We start from the raw sequence: 22,532 nt of genomic DNA on the forward strand, positions 1-22,532 counted from the left end.
ATCACAACTTTCAATGTGGCAATTTTTTCAGTCAAAACTAAAAATTCAAATATAAAAATGCTATTTTTTGGAATGCTTCATTTACACTGAAATAATAAAATGTTATAAAGCTTTTATAGTAAATATTTACATTCCTTTCATATTACATTTCAATGAAAGCACTAACTTTGCACACTCTGCCCTTTCAGAAGCGGAATACGGAATTAATATCTACAAAACAACACTCTCAAAGAAAATCAGTGCAGCAAAGATACAAAAACGATATCCAAGTTCAAGGGCTTTTTACATATCTAATTTTAATGTCATTTAAGTTGAACCAAATAACAAGAATTATAAAAAGTGGACTGCCGATGATCCTTACCTTCTTGAACTGCTTGAAATGGGTTGTTGCCATCAACAAATGTCACGGAAAATGTGATTTTCTCAGTCTGTAAGATCTCCTCATTCTGGTTGAGGTCGCCAACTGCTGTGCGAAACACCTCATCATCCTTTTTGGCAGATTCATCAAAAATTGCTCCTAGAAAGAAGTGAGTGTTGCCATTAAACAATAACATACATATTCTGTCATGTGTACTGGATATAAGTCAAAGCAATTCATGTATTTGAAAACGCATATTTTCATTTAAAGAATGCAGTTTATTACTGAAACACACTGTACTGAAAGCAGTTAATAGTTAAGCAGGAATTTAGTTACTTCTTTCAAGTGGAAATGATGAATAGTACATCAAAGTGTTATTACATGGGGAGCATTGGAAAGAATTTAATAAGTACAAAAAGTTTTGAAAAGGACCAAGAGATTAATACAGTGAATGTCTTATATCATGAGATCTTTAGGAATTCATAGCTTTGAAATGCTTTGTTTTATTTTATTTTTTTCTGAATAATAGGAGATAAAATCAGGAAACTTTCTTAGAGCCCATTTATAAAGTATAGAGAAATCAAACTTCTAGTATAATTTTAATTTATTTTTATTTTCTACCTTCCATTTTTAAAAATGATTTCAGTTGATTTTTTTTAATAGTAGTAAATTCAATAATATTTGTAGAAAATTTAAAGATAGATGAACCTCTCAGGAGAGGTAACTGAGAAATATTTCCTAAAAATCTAATATTAAGTCTTAGTAGATAATCATGGCATTCTTTCATTCATATATGATGATGATGATGATGATGATGATGATGATGATGATGATAAGAGTGTGGCTAACATTTATTGAGTGTTTGTCAGCACCATATTGGTTAAATACACCAGTTTTAAGAGTAAACTGATTTCAAATTGTGGCTGCGATTCATTAAGTATAAGACCATGACCAAGGGATTTCAAATTCTAATCCCCATATTCATCATGTCTAATAATAATACCTATCATTAGGATTATTAAGTGTTTTAAAGGAGATTATCCATGCAAAATATAAGTAAATTGTGGTAACTAAAAAGTTTTCATTAAATGCTAGTGTTTTCTTATTTTTAAATACTGTGATCTAAACAATGTTTATCATTTTCTATTTACTTTTCCATATTACAATATCCCATTTTAATCCTTAAAATAATTATGTAATATGTATATGCATGCTACTGCAATATACATCGAGTTACAACAATTAAGATTCTGAACAAGAAATATATTGAAATTCCCATAGTAAGAGCCAGAGTCCTTACCTATTTGATTCCAATGTCCTTACTCTAAATCACTATAGGATCCTGCCTTCCAAAATTATACCCATCAGGTATAAAAAATGTTTATGAGGATCCTGACTTACAAATGTGGGAAATTCTTTCGCATCTTGTCATGCATGCTTTATTTGTATTCAGAGTGACTTTTAGAGGCAGGCACACATTTTCAAAGTGTTTACTTTTTTTATTATAAGCATTTTGATCAATGTACCATTTGTCTTTTGAATAAACCCTGCTGACAAAAACAGTCACACACCTCAGGGTCAATAACATGACAAAGAGTGACTACATATTCATATCTACATACATATCCATATAAACATTATTGTTTCTTGACTATCCTTTGTAGTGTGTATATATAAAAATGAAAAATGTATTTTTCATATATAAGTTTACACATATATAGGAAGAAATAGATACAGACTATGCATGTATATACAGATAAAGAAGACACACATCTACCAGTTGTGTTGATTTTATACCTCTGTGACTGGAGCCCCAGGTTTTCCAGTGAAATTCAGATCACAATATTAAACATATGCTATCATCAGAGTCAAGACCTGATAAAGCAAGGGTGAAAATAGGTCTACTTCTGACAAGTGTGGCAGGTTATTTTTTATTTCTCTACCCTAAGTGGCCTCACCTTGACAAGGAGATGATTAATTTTTGTTATAGAAGGCCATGAGGATGTGAACTTGGACTAACTACATTGACCAGCCTCTCTAATCCTTTACTTTCCATTTCTTACCTAATTTGAATATTTGGCCATGAGAAAAAAGGAAGAATTTTTAAAAACAAGTACATTAAGTGATCCCTAATTATATTATGTAGCTATTAGCCAGAATATTAACATTTTGATATAATCAAATGTACATAATAGACATTAATTTTTACCTATCCTGTCATTTCTAAATCATATAGAAATCTACTTAGAAACTAAGATTTTAAGAAAATATTTAGGCAATAAATATTAGATTTATCTTGCTAATTTTAAGCCACATTCATGAAAGCTCATTTTAATTTGCAATAATTGATTAATTATCAGTCTAGATTAATCATTACATTGAAATGTAATACTATCAGATTCAGATACACACATTTCTTTAATAGTTTGTAGCAAGTGTGATGTAAATGTAAAATAATGAGTTCATTTTGAACCAAATAATCTAAATATCACTTCACAAAGAAGTTATCCATATTTATATAGAGACCCTTTAGCTTATCATCTCTTCTAAATGAGTCTTCCAAAAGACTTTTTATGGAGGGTGATGTTATTGACTTCTACTGAGTATTAGAAATACATTTTTAATGGAAGCATTTTACTATTACCTGACAGAACACTTAAAATTGCCTTAAACATTAAACCGGGCTTAATAAAAGCTTGAAACTTGCAGAAATTATAGCAAATTAGTAAATTCTGTGTTAAATTAAGATATAGTGAAAGGAAACACACAAAAGAAGCAGTTCACTTTTCAGCAAACAGCAAGGAAGTACACAGAAGAAGCAGTCCATCTTACTTCACAGGCTTCAAATTCAGTTATCTATCTACTTCTTTCATCAACTATAAAAATATCATTTTGATTTTGCTTTGTACTAAAAGACTATATACAGCATTTTGTATTAAACACAAATATTCTGAAAAAACAACTGGTAAGTTACATCTATATATATTTCTCATTGGCTAAACAGGAGGGAAGAATAATTAAGCAACAAGGAAGAAAAGGAATACCTCTTAAATATTCCCGTTACACCAATTTGTACCTAGTCATTTCCATTGTTAATGGTTGATGATCTGTTCCTTCAATGGGAGCGAAAAGAAAGGTTTTATTTATCTTTACATAAAGAGATTGTACATGTGGGAATGAATATATATTTTTAAATACAAACTAAATCATGTGTATTTATCTTCTTATATATTATGCAGTAGAAAGAAAAAATGTAATTTATATTAATATACAAACATGGTGGTGTCTTAATATTTTATTTTTGTGAAGGATCCTGTGAAAGTTAATGTTTTATATGATAAAATTATGCAATTTTTTATTGTCTAAAGTTTTACATATGTCTCCCCCCCCCATTGAACCCCCTGGCACCTCCCACCCCCTAGGGCAAGCCCCCACCATCCCAGTGTCTGAGTCCATTGGTTATGCTAATATGCATGCATACAAGTCCTTTGGTTGATCTCTAACCACCCCCCCTCCCCTGCCATTTGTCTCTGGATCTATTTTTGTTCATCAGTTTATGTTGATCATTATATCCCACATATGAGTGAGATCATGTGATATTTCTCTTTCTCTGACTGGCTTATTTTGTTTAGCATAATGCTCTCCAGTTTCATCCATGTTGTTGCAAATGGTAAAGGTTCCTTCTTTTTAATACTGGCATAGTATTCCATTGTGTAATTGTACCACAGTTTTTTAATCCACTCATCTGCTGATGGGCACTTGGGCTGTTTCCAAATCTTAGCTATTGTAAATTGTGCTGCTATGAACATAGGGGTGCATATATCCTTCTGACTGGTGTTTCTGGTTTCTTGGGATGTAGTCCTAGAAATGGGATTACTGGGTCAAATGGGAGTTCCATTTTTAACTTTTTGAGGAAACTCCATACTGTTCTCCACAGTGGCTGCAGCAGTCTGCATTCCCACCAGCAGTGCACTAGGGTTCCTTTTTTTTTCCACATCCTCACCAGCATTTGTCATTTGTTGACTTGTTGATGATAGCCATTCTGACAGGTGTAAAATTACACAAATTTAAATTTGAAAATATGCTTGCAAAATAAAACTTTTAGAAAAAGTTACTAACTCAACCAACACTATAACTTTCAAAAATATTCTAAGCTTTTCTACCTCCAGGTTTTTTTTCATGATGTTGCCTCCACCATGGATATATTCCTTGTCGCCTTAGCAAAATATCATTTCCTGGGCCATAGAAACTATTTTTATGCTTTGAATGTCTACAAGGGATCCTGAATATATTAGCTACTCAAGAACAGTAACTGATTAAACTTTCCTTATATATAGTTAGGCATAATTTTATAAAATAGAATACTTAAATTCAAATACATGATTAAAAATGTAAGTTGGGACTACATTTAAATTAAAACAAAAGTAGACTTGCAAATGTACTTGCCTGTGAATTTATAATCACAGGCATTATCATGATGCCAGAAGACCCAAATTATTCAGCAAGGTATTAATCATACACTCATAATGTTAGTTTGAATATTTAAATTATATTTGTCTTATAAATATAAGAAGCAAGAGGTGGAAACAGTTTAGCTGTTAAGACAGAAGAAGAAAGAAAATATCTTCAACTAGCTCAGTATTTTCTCTAAAAATATTGGGAAAGGTTTTGATATATATCTTGAATAAAATTTTCTACATACAGAATTGGTAGAATTATTGAAAGGTCTATATATCTCATTTATATAACTAACAGACCAAGTAATATTTAAAATAATTGATTCTAAAAATAAAAAACAAGAATCAACACATCCATATTACCATTGTATAATCAATTTATGATTAAAATAGTATCATTTAAAATACATATATGAAACAATTGCCCCCCCCTAAAAAGCATGGTCAATATTCAGAGTTGCAAATAAAATAAAAGATAGCTAATCATTTTTAGTCACAAAGTTTAAACTTGAGTCATTTAATTTTGCCAAAATTATGTACATAGACTTTTTTAAAATGAACTTTTCAGAGGTTTTATCTTCAGTGAATTATTCTTTTTCTTTAAAGCAACACATTGATTCTCTTGTCTTTTCTCTCTGTGCCTTTTATCCTCTTCCTTTCCCCCCCCTCTTTCCATGTATTAATGCATCAATGCATCCATCCATCCATCCATCCATCCATCCATCCATCCAATCAACACAGACAGTCATCAAAGCTGACACAACCATTTAAATCTATTGCATGTTAAATCAGTCCATAGCAGAATTAAGATTCCTCAGTCAGATGATAATGAAAATAGGCAATTTTGGATTTCATAAACTCATACTGAAAGAAATTTAAATAATATATACATAATTTCATACTTCAGAAATTGTATTGAATAGATTTTAAGTGATTTGACCAAAATTACACAGCCAAAAGTGAGAAGGGGTACAGTATAATCTACATTTTCTGGTTTCAAGTTTGGTGCTATTTTTTCCATAGTAAGCTTTTTTTTTTCATTTCAAATATTCACTTTATAAAGTAAAAAAATTACATGTATATATGTGTGTGTGTGTGTGTGTGTGTTAGATACATAGTACATTATGTTGTCCATATATATTTACATATACATGCACATAAACACACACACATATACAGCCGTTCCTCAATATTCATGCAGGGTTGTTTTTAGGACCCACCATATATACCCAAATCCACAGATGTTAAACTGCCCTACATATTTTCATATAATGTATGTACATCATCTGCATACTTTAAATAAGCTCTAGATTACATATCTTACCTACTACAATGCAAATGGATGCAATCAGATATTATACAGTATTGCTTAGGGAATAATGACAAGAAAACATCTGTACATGTTCAGTACAGATGTAATCATTGTAGGTCTAACTGTATAGCACCCATCAACAACAACATTTTTCCCCCGAATATCTGCAGTTGGTTGAATCCACAGATCTGGAACCTACAGATATGGAGGACTGCCTGTATATTTAATAACTAGTATGACTTCTGGAGATTAGCATATCAAATTCATTTAGTAGAAGCCATGAGCTATTTAAAATTAAATCATATTTAAAACTTGAACATTATACCTTTTTACTTAAAATTTATTCCCCTTTGCCTTGGAAGCATCAATAATTTATCTTAGGTAGTTAAAATAAAGACAAAAGGACAACTCTTGGTTCTGGGATAGTTTATTGGTCACAGTAGGATTGACAGTTCAGCAGACCTTTTGGAAATTGTTAGATTAGCATATGACCTCATTGTTTTTGATGGTACTATTCATAAGTGGGTTTTTCTGTATTTAATTCTAATGGTGCATACATATTAGTTGTATTGTACAAATATATCCAAATCAAAAGACCTATAACTGTTTTTTTTGCATCTACTCATTGTATTTCTTCCAATGCCAGTGCAAATTGTGCACACATTGCAAAATGAGGAGAAATAATCAAAGACAGTATAAATTTGATGAATTTTTGATTTCTCCTTTCTTTCACCCTCCACTTACATTGCTCAGTTCACAAAAGAACTAGGTTGAACATATTCAATACTAACGAACAACAGAGAAATTAGATTGCAGCTGAATGAAATCGGCATTTTCTACATTACTTGGCATCTTTACTTAAGCATACAGACTAGCTACTATTTTAGTGGGACACTATTACAATGAAGGTATTTGTGTGTATGTATGTGTGTATATTTATGCATATATTTGCATATATACACATATTTATATATTTTCCCAAATGACATTGATTATACTGAGATATCCTCCATGAATTAATTATTAGAGATTTATCAGCAGTCCCTTCTCATTTAAAATAATTTTCCAAATATGTATTACTCATATCTTCATAGGCAGAAAGTAAGGTTTTTAGAACTCTTTTTTTCCTTGCATCAAGAGGTATATTTTCCTCAGTTCACTTTATGTAACCGTTGACAAGCACGCTAAGAAAATAAACCAAAACAATAACTTTAATTGATGGAAATAAAGTGCTGGAAATTCACCAAATTCATGACAATTAGCAAATATTATACTGAATCAGAAGCAATTTCACTCTGCTGTGCTTCTCTCAAGTTTATAATAATCAAAATAACAACAGTGAAAGTAATTAACATTTATTAGTAATGAGCACTGTACTAAGTGGTTCACTGGCATTATATCTTTTATTTTTTATGAAATTCCTTTCACAGAAATTAGGTTCAGATTAAGTAATTTTCCAAAGACCCAAAGCTAGTAATGACTGTGGCAGAATTCACAGCTCTCAGTTTGAAACCTAACTTCCTAAAAGAACTATGAGCTTCATATCTGGCCATATATTCATTATAATGAATTTCTATATTACTAAATGATATGCATATTTTAATTTTCATAAATATCAAAATGAAATTTTATTTGTATATTAAAATTCTCAGGTAAGTTTTAATCTTTTTTGTTTGATAATTTTAAAGATTTTATCTTTATTGTTGAAAGTATCACAGATATTCCCTTTGTGTGTTTTTCCCTTTGATCCCCTCCACCCTGCACCCACCCCTACCAGGCCTTCATCCTGCACCCACCCCTCCAAGGGCTTTGCATATATGCATACAAGTTCCCTAATCTCTCCCCACCCCACCCCCATCTCTGCCTCCCTTCTGAAATTCATCAGTCTGTTCCATGTTTATATGTCTCTGGATCTATTTTATTCATCAGTTTATTTTGTTCATTAGATTCCCCATATGAGTGAGATCATGTGATACTTATCTTTCTCTGACTGACTTATTTAGCTTAGAATACTCTCCATGATGTTGCAAATGGTAAGAGTTCATTCTTTTTTATAGCCATGTGGCATTCCATTGTGTAGATGTACCATGTATTTTGTATCCACTCATCTGCTGATGGGCACTTGGGCTGTTTCCAAATCTTAACCATTGCAAATTGCACTGCTAGGAACATAGGGGTGCATATATTCTTTCTGATTCATACTTCTGGCTTCTTAGAGTATATTCTTAGACGTGGAATCAATGGATCAAATGGGAGTATTTCTAACTAGGCTTGGTTTACACAATTTTTATATAAATTTTTGCTTAGCTTTTATAGATATGACTAGAGGCCCATTGCATGACAGTCATGCAAGAATAGGCCTTCCTTCCCCTGGCTTCACTTCCAGCTGCCCAGGAGCCAGCACATCCCTGCTCCTGGCCCGCTCGGGAGCCGGCAAGTCCTTGCCTGTATATGCAAATCAACCCATCATCTTTGTTGGGTTAATTTGCATACTCACTCTGATTGGCTGTGGGTGTAGAGGAAGTACGGTCAATTTACATGTTTGGCTATTATTAGGTAAGATATTTGCCACTATAATTTAAACTATTGTGTAAAGAATACTTTCACACATTTTTTTCTCCAAATTTATGTTTACATTTGTTTTTGAACTATGTCCTATAAATAAGTAATTAAATAGATGTAAATTTCAAAACTTTAATTTAAATGGCAATTTTTGAAGTTACTTTAAAATATTGTTATGTGAGTTCCAATATCTTATGCACTTGGTATAAGTAAAGGGTTTAAAACAAATCTCTAGCCTTTAATTTTAATGGAGTTAGAATTTTTTTCACTTTAGTGACTAATGATCCTATCAGAATGACAATGCCAGAGTCATTGACTTTCTATATTAAACACTTTTAATAATGTACTTGGGTTTGTAATATTAAAATTATAACCAGGTACAGAAACTGGCTGGCTCATTATCTCCCAATGTCTAATGCTTACTTAGCATTTTGCTCACTATATTGACTTCTATTTCACCCACCATAATTATCTAGTTTATAGACAAGCATCATTCTTGTTTTATAGAAAGATAATCAAGTTGAAAGAGGATATTGCCAATATCACAGAGGGAATTAGTTATAATATAATGTAGGCAGATATAACTAGAAGAAGATAAAATTCCACACAGATCATTAAAATGATTACACAAAAAGACTTGAAGTTATATTGTAATATTTAAAATATGTTTATATTGCCAATATCTTTAAATTCTCATTTTTCCTCAATACATTATAATAAAATGACTTAAAATGAACACAAGACATTATACTAAGTAAAATAAGCCAGATACAATATGTCAAATACTATATGAATCCACTTATATGAAGTAGTACTTACAGTCAAAAATCACTGAGACAGAAAGTGGAATGTTGGTTGTCCTGGGGTTAAGGGACAAGGACAATGAAGAGTCATACTTCCAAGTACGTTGAGTTTCAGTTTTACAAGTTGAAAAGAGTTTTGGAAATGGATGTTGGAGATGGTGGTACAATGTTATGAATGTCTTTAACAACACCAAACTGCACACCAAAATGATATATTTTGTGTTATATGTATTTTGCAATCATACAAAATAGGAAAAAGCATGGCACAGTTTAATGATTTAATTTTTCCATATTTTTATACTGAATCTAAAAGCAATCCAGAGCACTGTGCCCTGTGTTTCAGTACCTTTCTCTGTATCACACCTGTAATTGTAACAATGTTCTTTCATTGCAAATTTCACTGGCATGACAAGAACAGAAAGAACTGGTTTGTGAAAGGGGACTTTTGAAACTTTGCATAGTAAGCCAAAATCTTCCAAATTGAAAGGATGCACTTAAAAAATAATAAGTAAGAAAGTAGCTTCCTGAAAAGCATGTTCACTGAGAAGACTTGCAGGTATTTTTAGAAACAGAACAGATTTAACTTCTTTCCTCCAGTAAAAATGATTTTAGATTAACATGTGATGAAAAAAGAAAGAAAAATTGTGATTTTAATGAATCTCTTTAGACATTTTGTTTCAATGGCATGTTATGTAGTACTCATCTTTTGAAGAAAAAGAAAAAAAAATCATCAGTAAAAGAGCTAATATGTTAAATTAACTATAGGCCATATAAGAGGAGATGAGAGAAAATATATTATGTTCTTTAATTAACCAATTGAAAAATAATGTAAACAGTCAAAATATGTCTAATAGGAATACTGACTTATGGCACTTGATATAGAGAAATTAAGCCAAAACCGGTTTGGCTCAGTGGATAGAGCGTCGGCCTGCGGACTCAAGGGTCCCAGGTTCGATTCCGGTCAAAGGGCATGTACCTTGGTTGCAGGCACATCCCCAGTAGGGGGTGTGCAGGAGGCAGCTGATCGATGTTTCTCTCTCATCGATGTTTCTAACTGTCTATCCCTCTCTCTTCCTCTCTGTAAAAAATCAATAAAATATATTTTTAAAAAAAAAAGAAGAAATTAAGCACAGAACCCCAGTTTAAAAAAAAAAAAGTCAAGTTTGAAAAAATTCTACTGCATTGCTGTTGTGTGAAGACACTTAGGTAAATACATATAAAGAAAGCATAAACATAAACAGATTACTAGAGACACTCCACTATTATTTCATTTCTTACGATTGTATTATTTTCCATATGAACAACTATAAATATACTTTTACCCCATCCTACAAATATTGGGGTTTCTAAATAAAAAGTAAATGTTTTCATTCCTTGAATATAATTTCTAAAACAAGTTGAGAAAAAATATGTATGTGTGGATTCCTGTTTGTAGGTATACAGATGGTGTTATGTTGAGCTCTATATGCATTTCAGAGTTTTTACAAAATGTTCCTGATTTAATGGTGAAGTAATTTAAAAATATTTTCTTGATCTGGAATTTGGACAAAATATATACAATGTATATCAAAATAATATAAAATTAATTTACATTTGAAGATGTTATCATGTATTTAAAAATGTAATTGTCTTTATATCTTATCTTTTATTAAGAAGTCAGTTTCCCAAACTTTAGGAAATCAGATGTGAGTGGCAATAAGGCACCCTTTTATGAGCCCATTTTAAATAAAATTAAGAAGGTGAGTCTCCATGTTGCACATGGTAAGAGTTCTTTCTTTCTTATTTTTTTTTAGTTATTTATTGTCTAAAGTTTTACATATCCCTCCTTTTTCCCCAATTACCCCCCCCCCCAGTCATTCCCACCCCAGTGTCTGTGTCCATTGGTTATGCTAATATGCATGCATACAAGTTCTTTGGTTACTCTCTAACCTCTCCCCCTACTCTACCATTTGTCTCTGGCTCTATTCTTGTTCATGAAATTATGTTGATCATTATATCCCACATATGAGTGAGATTATGTGATATTTTTCTTTCTCTGACTGGCTTATTTCACTTAGCATAATGCTCTCCAGTTCCATCCACACTGTTGCAAATGGTAAAAATGCCCTCCTTTTTATAGCAGCACTAGACGCCCAGTGCACGAAATTCGAGTGGAGGCTTAGGCCTGCAACGGCTATGGAAAGCTTGGCTTGCTCTGTTACCTGGGAAACCTTGCTCTCTGTGGTTGTCCCTCAACCCAGCCTGTACCCTCTCCAATCTGGGACTCCTGGAGGGTTGTCCGACTGCCCGTTTAGGCCCGATCCTGGTGGGAGCGGGCCTAAACGGGCAGTCGGACATCCCTCTCACAATCCAGGACTGCTGGCTCCCAACTGCTTGCCTGCCTGCCTTTTTGATTGCCCCTAACCGCTTCTGCCTGCCAGCCTGATCACCCCCTAACCACTCCACTGCCAGCCTGGTTGATGCTTAACTGCTCCCCTGCCAGCCTGTTTGCCCCCAACTTCCCTCCTCTGCCAGCCTGGTCACCCCTAACTGCCCTCTCCTGCAGGGTTGATCACCTCCAATTGCCCTCCCTTGCAAGCCTGGTCCCTCTCAACTGCCCTCCCTTGCAGGCCGGGTGCCTCCCAACTGCCCTCCCCTGCTGGCCATCTTGTAGTGGCCATCTTGTGTCCACATGAAGGCAGGATCTTTGACCACATGGGGGCAGCTATATTGTGTGTTGCAGTGATGATCAATCTGTATATTACTCTTTTATTACATAAGATAGAGGCCTGGTGCACGGGTGGGGGCCAGCTGGTTTGCCCTGAAGGGTGTCCCAGATCAGGGTGGGGTTCCCTTGGGGCGTGGGGTGGCCTGAGCGAGGGGCCTGTGGTGGTTTGCAGGCGGGCCACGCCCCCTGGAAACCTAAGCGGAGGCCCTGGTATCTGGGATTTATTTTCCTTCTACAATTGAAACTTTGTAGCCTGGAGCAGAGCCAAGCCTGCTGTTCCCTCCGGGGCAGCAGCCATCTCTGTGGCAGTTAATTCACCTTCTACAGTTGAAACTTTGTTGCCTTAAGCGGAAGGGCCCGGCCAGGGTGTGCGGAAAGCTTTGCTTCCCCTGTTGCCGCCAGCAACCCTGGCCTGCTCTCTCAAGCTCCATTCTGTTGCCATTTGTTTGAATTTGTTTACCTTCTATAATTGAAACTTTGTGGAGACTTAGGCCTGCAACGGCTATGGAAAGCTTGACTTGCTCTGTTACCTGGGAAACCTTGCTCTCTGTGGCTTTAGCCATCTTGGTCTGGGTTAATTTGCATACTCGCCCTGATTGGCTGGTGGGCGTGGCTTGGGTGGTGGGCGTGGCTTATGTAGCGGAGTTATGGTTAATGTGCATATTACCATTTTATTAGAGAAGATAATATTCCATCATGTTGATGTACCACAGTTTTTTAATCCACTCATCTGGTGATGGGCACTTAGGTTGTTTCCAAATCTTAGCTATTGTAAATTGTGCTGCTATGAACATAGGGGTGCATATATCCTTTCTGATAGGTGTTTCTGATTTCTTGGGATATAGTCCTAGAAGTGGGACTACTGGGTCAAATGGAGGTCCATTCTCAACTTTTTGAGGAAACTCCATACTGTTCTCCATAGTGGCTGCACCAGTCTGTATTCCCACCAACAGTACAGAAGGGTTCCTTTATCTCCACATCCTCACCAGCATTTGTCCTTTGTTGATTTGTTGATGATAGCCATTCTGACAGGTGTGAAATGGTATCTAATTGTAGTTTTGATTTGCATCTCTCGGATGATTAGTGACTTTGAGCATGTTTTCATATGTCTCTGGGCCTTCTGTAAGTCCTCTTTCGAAAAGTGTCTATTTAGATCCTTTGCCCATTTTTTGATTGGATCGTTTATCTTCCTTTTGTTAAGTTGTATGAGTTCTCTGTAAATGTTGGCGATTAAACCCTTATCGGAGATAACATTGGCAAATATGTCCTCCCATGCAGTGGTCTTTCTTGTGGTTTTCTTGATGGTTTCTTTTGCTGTGCAGAAGCTTTTTATTTTGATGTAGTCCCATTTGTTTATTTTCTCCTTAGTCTCCCTTGCCCTAGAATGTGTGTCTTTAAAGATATTGCTATGACATATGTCTGCTATTTTGCTGCCTGTGGAGTCTTGTAGGATTTTTATGGTTTCCTGTCTTACATTCAAGTCCTTTACCCATTTTGAGGGTTTTTTTGTGTGTATGGTGTAAATTGGTGATCTAGTTTCTTTCTTTTTTTTTTTTTTTGCATGTATCTGACCAAATTTCCTAGCACTATTTATTAAAGAGGCTGTTTTGACTCCATTGTATGCTCTTGCCTCCTTTGCCAAATATTAGTTGAACATAATGGCTTGGGTTGATTTCTGGGTTCTCTGCTCTGTTCCATTGGTCTATATGTCTGTTCTTGTGCCAGTACCAGGCAATTTTGAGAACCGTGGCTTGGTAATATAGCTTGATATCTGGTATTTTGATCCCTCCAACTTTGATCTTCTTTCTCAGGATATCTGTGGCTATTTGAGGTCGTTTTTTATTCCAGATGAATTTTTGGAGAGTTTGTTCTAGATCTTTGAAATATGCCATTGGCATTTTAATAGGGATTGCATTGAATCTGTAGATTGTTTTGCATAGTATGGACATTTTAATGATGTTGATTCTACCAATCCATGAACATGATATGTTCTTCCATTTGTTTATGTCTTCCTCTATCTCTTTTTTTAATGTCCTGTAGTTTTCTGAGTACAGGTCTTTTACGTCCTTAGTTAAGTTTATTCCTAGGTATCTCAATATTTTTGGTGCAATGGTAAATGGGATTGTTTTTTTTTTTTTTCATTTCTCTTTCTGTGAGTTCATTATTGGTGTATAAGAAGGCCATAGATTTCTGGGTGTTGATTTTGTATCCTGCTACATTGCCAAATTCATTTATTAGGTCTAGTAGTTTTTTGATGGAGTCTTTGGGGTTTTCTATGTATATTATCATGTCATCTGCGAATAAGGATAGTTTTACTTCTTCTTTTACAATTTGGATGCCTTTTATTTCTTCTTCTTGTCTGATCGCTATGGCTAGTACATCCAGTACTGTGTCGACCAGGAGTGTTGAAAGTGGCCATCCCTGTCTTGTTCCTGTTCTTAGGGGAAATGAGTTTAGTTTTTGCCCATTGATTATGATGTTGGCTGTAGATTTGTCACATAGAGATTTTATTATGTTGATTTATGATGCCTCTCTTCCCACTTTGCTGAGAGTTTTTATCAAGAAAGGGTGTTAGATTTTGTCAAATGCTTTTTCTACATCAATTGATATGATTATGTGATTTTTGTCTCTCAGGTTGTTTATGTGATGTATCACATTTATTGATTTGCGGATATTGTACCATCCTTGCATCCCTGGAATAAATCTCACTTGGTCATGGTGTATGATCTTTCTAATGTATTACTGAATCCGATTTGCTAGAATTTTGTTGAGATTTTAGCATCTATGTTCATCAAGGATATTGGCCTGTAGTTCTCTTTTTTTGTGGAGTCTTTATCTGGTTTGGGATTAGGGTAATGCTGGCTTCATAGAAAGAGCTTGGAAGAGTGCCTTCCTCTTGAATTTTTTGGAATAATCTGAGGAGGATAGGTTTTAGTTTTTTGAATGCTTTGTAGAACTCCCCAGTAAAGCCATCTGGACCAGGGATTTTGTTTGCTGGAATATTTTTGATCACTGTTTCAATATCTTCAGTAGTTATCAGCCTATTCAGGTTTTTGATTCTTCTTGATTGAGTTTTGGGAGTTTGTACTTTTCTAAGAATATGTCCATTTCATCTAGGTTGTCCATTTTGTTGGAATAGAATTGTTCATAGTATTTTTTTATAATCATTTGTATTTCTGTGGGACCAGTTGTTACTTCACCTCTTTCATTTCTGATTTTGTTTATTTGGGTCCTCTCTATTTGCTTCTTGGTGAGCCTGGCTAGAGGTTCATCAATCTTGCTTAACCTTTCAAAAAACCAGCTCTTGGTTTTGTTGATCTTTTATATTGTGTTTTTAGTCTCTATGTCATTTATCTGCGCTCTGATCTTTATTATCTCTTTCCTTCTGCTTATACTGGGCTTTTCTTGTTGCTCTCTTTCTAACTCTTTGAGTTGTAGGGTTAGGTAATTTATTACCATTTTTTCTTGTTTTTTGAGGTAGGCCTGTAGAGCTATGAACTTCCCTCTCAAGACTGCTTTCACTGTGTCCCACAGATTTTCGATTGTTTTGTTTTCATTGTTGTTTGTTTCCATGATGCTTGTTATTTCTTATTTGATCTCTTTGGTAAACCAATCATTGTTTAATAGCATGCTATTTAGCCTCCAGTTGTTTCAACAAATTCATTGAATAAAGTGGAACCTGAATCTTTCTCTTTATCCCAAGTCCTGCCATCATTTGGGTGATATAATAGATTGGTACATTTTGATGACTTATCTATCACATTAAAAACACAGTTTTGTTTTAATTTCTTAATACCAATGTCATTGAATCAAGTGGAACCTGATTCAGAATATTTCCTTTTATCCCAAGAGTTTTTTTGTTTTTTATTTTCTTAATGTCCATTACTTCTACTAAACCTACTAAGGTGTCTGCTTATAGTTAAAGAACCTTGAATTTCCATTATTTCCACTTATTTTTATTTTGCTTCACTTTCAGCTGTATCTTCCATGGTGCTGGTTTACCACTGAAATTTAGTAACTCGCCCTCTACACAGCCTTTCTAAAACCCTGAAGACTCATTCCATTCCATTTATTCTTCAACCACATGGAGACGTCCAATTCCCTAACCACTGAGTCTAAAGGTTCATTTTTACTGAAACAATTATAATTGTCAGAGTAATAGGAGATGAATCAATGGATCCATTTTGTACATGGTCTATATCACATATGTATTAAAATTCAAGTGGAGAAGTTAGGTACGAGATTGAATATGTTAAAATTCAATTTTAGAAGCTTAAAAGAAAGAGATCTATCTGAGTTAGACACAAGCATTTGAAAATAATTGACATTCCTTTGGGAACTAAAGACCTGAGACTGGGCATGCTCATATAAGGAAAGTAGAGAGAGAAAAGGGACCCAGACAGATCCCAGAAGTAAATCAGTCTTAATTAAAAGAAGAGAAACAATCAAGGATAATTAGAAGGCATAATCATTGATACAGGAGGAAAATCAATGAAGAATATCATTATCATTAAAAGAGGCAAATAGAGGAGAGTTTTTTAAATAATTAGGACTGGTCAACTGCATGAAATGCTACTCAGAAAATCAGTCATATAAATACAGATAAGTTTCCTTGATCTATGTTTGGAAGCATGGACATTATTTATTATTTTGATAAATTAATTTCAATGAAACAGGCAAGAGTGGAAGCCAGATTGAAATAGGTTAAAGAATAAATAGGAGGTTAAGTGGAGATAGAGTTTCAACACTTTTCCAAAGAATTAGCCTGGCAAAAATTCCTGTATTTATCTCCCTCATTAACTAAAAGACCCCAAAAGACAAGGCTAATGTTTGACTTTCCATCAAATTTAATACTGGTCTCCAGTGTCTGACATAGTGTCTTTCACATAATAGACACTCAATATTTCATTATCGCACTACAGTGATAGAACCAGAAAGAATACTGAAACTTAGTGATATTGGTGCTTTTAGCAAACTAACATGCTGCCCAGATATACTGATTCAGAATCTCTGGTGTTAGGAGCTGGAATTCAGTGACAACATTTCTAACTTCCTTAAAAGTTAGGTTTCATAGAAAAGAATGTGAGTAGAGGGTATGTAATTTTCAGTACAAGGAGTTAAGAACCAAGCGAGCTTCTGCATGGTCTTTGTCTCCTTGTGATGTTTGAATGAGATCAATCAAAGGACTTGTATGCATGCATATAAGCATAACCAATGGACGCAAAACTCTGGGGTGTGAGGGCATATATGGGAGTGGGGTGGGGGGGGGCAATGGTAAGATATGTACACATATAATACCTTAATAAAAAAAATTGGAAAAAAAAAAGAACCTAAAGGACAATGAATCTAAAAGCTGCAAGAATCTTGGATCCCTACATGAAGAAATTTTGCTAACTACCCAGGAATATATGACCCTAAGAGTAATTACCTAGTTAATATATTACCCTAGGAAAATGTACCTTGGAGAACCCTAGTTCACGAAGAATGGCCCATAGAAAAGCAGAATTAGTAGCACCTATAAACTCAAGTGGAGTCTAGCAATCTGTTTTTCACAAGCCCTCCAGGTGACTCAAATGCATCCTAAAATTTAAGGACCACTAGTGTAAAAGGATGTATTTTGTTGAGTCTTATACCTGTGTTATTGCCTTATATTTGCTACAAAAGGAGGACCTAATGAACCACAGACTGTTTTACTCAGTCTGAATTCTGATTTGTAATTCCTTTAATCTTATTGATGTTTCTGAAGGCTTTTTTAATGCCGATATTGTACATTTGGTTTTCCAAAAGAGGGTTATTAAAGGAGAAGTTAAAGATGCAAGGCTCCTGGAGAGTGACCCCATCTATGGACAGAGTTAGCATTCATTAGGATCTGCATCTGCTCTGCAATTATTTCCTCTAAGGTCTCTGCTTAGAGTTAAAAAAACCTTTAGTTTTTATTCCTTCCACTTACTCTTTCCTTGCCTCATTTTCAGCCCTGCCTTCCATGGTTCTGTCTTACCATTCCTAAGAGATTCCTGTAGCCAAGGTTCCTAGACTTAGAAGGGAATACCAGATTCCTTATCAGTGTGAGATGGCACGTAACCTCTTTAAAAAGCCAGAGTTATATGATCAGCAAGTTATTGATCAAAGGTTGAAAACCTGAAGAATTAGAAGTGTTGGTTTTTAATGTCTCTTCCTGGTCATTATTCTGCAACATGTGTTTTTCATCTATGTGAGTCTATAGATGCATGGGTATGCTTTTCATATAAAGAAACTTTTTTTCTTCCTATTAAATTGCCCAAAAATAAGATGTGCTTCCTCTTAGAGTTAGGAAGTACTTACAGAGGTTGGAATATATTAGAACTTATGTATTATAAAAAGGTAGGGTAGGACAATTTAACAGCCCCTCCAACTCTGAAATACTTACTTTTCAAATTGTATTTGAAACAATGTTATACTTCAAGGTTCTGACAAGATGACAAACTGGTAAAGGCTCCTCTTTCCCTCCACAAAAATCAAATATGTAAAAACTTCAGAAGAGTAAAGGTGGCATGTATCTGAGGAACCAACATAAATACTCTGAGAAAATTGAAGGAGACAAAAAATGGTTGTAAATGGTAGCTGAAATATCCAAGGTGGCCAGATGTGGAATATCAACACATCTGTAGGAACCATCAAAATCCTACTAGGGCTAGAGTTTTCTGTAATTGGCTCCTTCATTAAATTTCAGATCTCAGACCCTAGCACTCACCCTCTTGGTCATGGACATCCAGTTACCCCGGCCTCCTTGTTTTTCCTAAAATGTACAATACCTCTTCCCATGTCAGTGATCTTGATCTTATTTTTCCTTCAGCTTAGGATGATCTCCCTCTTAGACAAACACATGGCTGGCTTTTCCTACTGCTTCGGTTCTTTGCTCAAAGAGTACCTTCTTAATGAGACATTTCTTGATCACCCTACTTAAAATTGCAGACTCTGCCTCCACTGCCTTCCTCCTTCCCTGGTTTATTTTTATCATAATATATATCACCATCCCATAGATGACATATATTATTTATTTATTGTTTATTTTCTCCTCCTCTCTAAAATACTGATTCCATGAGGCAAAAAAATTTTGTGTGTTATATTCATAAACAAAACAAAACAAAAAACTACCAGTACAAATTAAAGTGTTTGTTGCACATTAGGCCATATATAAAAATTTGTTTAATAAATGAAATGTGATTATTTGATTGAATATTTTAAAAGCTATTACCAATTACAATATTAATAGAGTAATAACACTAGTGCAAAATATTTAAACTATATATACTAAGGACTTGAGTAAAAACTGTTGTTCGATATCCACAACTCTGCCTTATTTGCCTTGGAGGTTGCCTTGTAGATAGCGTTTAAAAAGCAGTGAAAATTTGAAAAAAAATATTATAAGAAGTTTCATGCTCTAGAGTCCTATTTCCCCAATAATAATTTGTTTTATTTCTGCAATTGCAATTATAAAATTTGTGTGAATACTGAACAAATTCCTAAGGTCCTTCTTGAATTAAGATAGAACAAATAAAGCAGGAGAAATAATAGTTCGGTAATACTGATCAAATTTTCAAATATGCTATGAGTCCAAGCAAACAGGATTTCTGTAGAAGTTGCAAATGCTACCAGTTTGGCACCTTTTGGAGAGAGAGTTTGGTTAAACCTGAACACCCATCAGATTATAATCTGAAGAGGAAGAGCTCCTAAAAATTTCCTAATTTGGAAACAGAGAAAGCTAGAGTGTAAATAAACCATGTATATGTAGTAAAAAATAGGACACTCTATTTTTGAAGCTGAATTACAAAGGAATAAAAAAAGTAAAGAAAAAAAAACAACATTATTAGATAGCCGGCTAATGTGAATTTGGTCCACCAGATTTTTTATGGTATTTTGAGGCATTGTGTAAACAAATAGTCAGCATATTACTTTTGTGATATACATATGCACCTGAATTAGTGAAAAATCAAATACAGATGTGATCATTTTTAACTTTTGAAAGGGAAATTGTGTATATAAAGGATATGCTGAATAAGAGACTTTGATAGGTAACTAAATGGGAGGTACAAGCTAATCACAATGAAATAAATCTTTGGACTGGGCAGCACTTCAGAGACAAGGAAGTAAAACTGAACTGCGTTTAATAGCAAGTTTCCCTCCCCAAGCACTGCAGTGACAGTCATTCACAACTGAGCACCGCCCTAACATCAGATTTACCACACTTTGGATGAAACTGTGTAATATGTGCAAAAAATAAAGTATCTTTGGCACATTTTAGCATCATGAATTACCATTAAGTAGTCAGAATTTCTTCCAATTATTTGCAAGAAAAAAAAAGTATCTTTACTGTTCTTGAATATATATTAAATTAGTTATTACTGTTTAATAAGAGTGAAATTTCTTCACTCATTCTGTAGAAAACATCTGCAGAAAATATGTGCAGTAGGGATCAGGGAAGGTCAAGGAAGTTGCTCTGCCTGTTGTTTGCAACAGAGAGAAACTTCCTGTAGCTTTTCTGCCATTGTCAAGGAGGTGTGCCAACTGCTGACAGGAGAATGAATAGGTTCAGTCAGGCCTACCATGAGTTCTATTTTCCAAAACTGTGTTCATTGGATATGTTGTCAACAAATTTTCTGGACCCCCTTTTTCATTGTTGGCAAACTTTGTTTTATTCCTCCAAATGCAATTAGAGAGCTACGTGCTACGCAGAATAATGACTCTGCGGAATCATTTTCCATCTTTATAAAATGGAAATATTTCCACATTGAATTTAATGGCAATGTGAACTTTCTGTTTGTTTGTTTTTTCTTAAGTGTGGAGACCACAACATTTTGAGATGAAATGAATAAATTTTACTTGTAACCTATGTCACACCTCCTCAAAGTAAATACTTCACTATAAAAATTGCACCAGCTGCTAGGCCCATTCACAATGTTTGGTAGGCTTTGAGAACCATAAATAGTCAGCAAAAAACACAGGAACTGCTACTGTGTCAAAAGATGCCCACTTTATATACAAGGGTTATATAGAGAACAGATAAGTAATCAACAATATGCTAATGCCTTATAATTGAAGACTAGTTTTTTTTTTAACATGTTCATATATGTCATTTGATTTTAATAATATCCCAATGAAATATATAGGATGTCACTTGTGTAATAAAGGTCAAGCCACTTTTATCATTTTCTTTTGGACAGAATGTTTTCATAATTCATTGTAAAGTAAATCATCTACTAACCTCAATACCTCTTAAAAAGTAGAGTAAATATGGTCTAGGGCTATTAATTTCAGACATTTTAATGCATTTAGAACTTTACTGCAAACTCTAGATGTACCATTTTCATAGGTATATAGACTAGTTAGACCACATAACATGTATTGAATAAATGCAAGTTCCAAACTTTTCCTTTCCCTCTCAATTATTCAGAAAAAAATAAATCTATTTTAAGTGAATTAAAATATCTCACTCAAGTAAAGAATGTGCAAAAGAAAATTCTGTGTACTAATTGGCAATATACAGTAAGAAAATGCAAATTATGCTTAATTTGATTATTGTTGTAAGCTTAATAAAAGGTTATATACATATACTGTATATGTACCAAAATTTTACAACCTACTGTATTTATTTATTTTTAATTCTTTACTAGAGGCCCGATGCATGAAATTCATGCAAGGGTAGGCCTTCGCAGCCCCAGCTGCCTCGGCCCTCATGCCCCTGGTCGTTCCAGAAGGTTGTTCTGGAATGTCGTTCAGCTGTCTGGTCTAATTAGCATATTAGCTCTTTATTATATAGGAGGAGGATTGTTGAAAGCATTACATATGTCCTCTTTTCCCCCCATTGTCTCCTCCCAGCATACCCCTGCCCCCAAGTCCCGAGCTTCAACCCCTTCCCCAAATTGTCTGTGTACATTGGTTATGCTTATATGCACACAAGTTAGTTGGTTGATCGCCTATGCTCCTCATCCCCATCCACCCTTCCCTGCCTTCCCTCTGGGGTTTGATGGTTTGTTGGTCTGTTCAGTGATTCTGTGTTTCTGGATCTTATTTAGATTTTAAATCCCTATTCTACCTAAGGCAAATTACTTTTTTGGGGGGTGTGGGGGGCTAGGGAAGAAGAGATCCTTGTGTGGCAGACAAAATGCTAATACTCTTTGCTCCAAGATTCTTTGCTTCTAGTGCACATACATTTTTCCCCAGTTATTCAAATAACCAATGGTTGATGTAAAGGAATTGTTCAGATGTAATTAAGGTCCTGAATCTATGTATCTTACATTAGGCACATTATAAGTGAGTCTGACCTAATCACATTGACTTTAATAGCAGACAGCTT

At 34.5% G+C, this 22,532-nt stretch overlaps 1 protein-coding gene across 2 annotated transcripts in view; it reads right to left on the reverse strand.

Moving 5' to 3' along the window:
• GRID2 (glutamate ionotropic receptor delta type subunit 2) overlaps positions 1 to 22,532 on the reverse strand; it is a gene marked incomplete at its 3' end in the record, with an annotated part of 1,404,804 nt that overhangs the window by 1,147,616 nt on the left and 234,656 nt on the right. For both annotated transcript variants that reach the window (XM_079766351.1, XM_079766350.1), the window contains one exon: positions 362 to 517. In XM_079766351.1, the coding sequence (XP_079622477.1) occupies positions 362 to 517 (156 nt within the window). The remainder of the gene's footprint in view (positions 1 to 361; positions 518 to 22,532) is intronic.

The sequence above is a fragment of the Cnephaeus nilssonii genome (assembly GCF_951640355.1).
Source record: "Cnephaeus nilssonii genome assembly, chromosome: 1".
Taxonomy (NCBI): Eukaryota; Metazoa; Chordata; class Mammalia; order Chiroptera; family Vespertilionidae; genus Cnephaeus; species Cnephaeus nilssonii.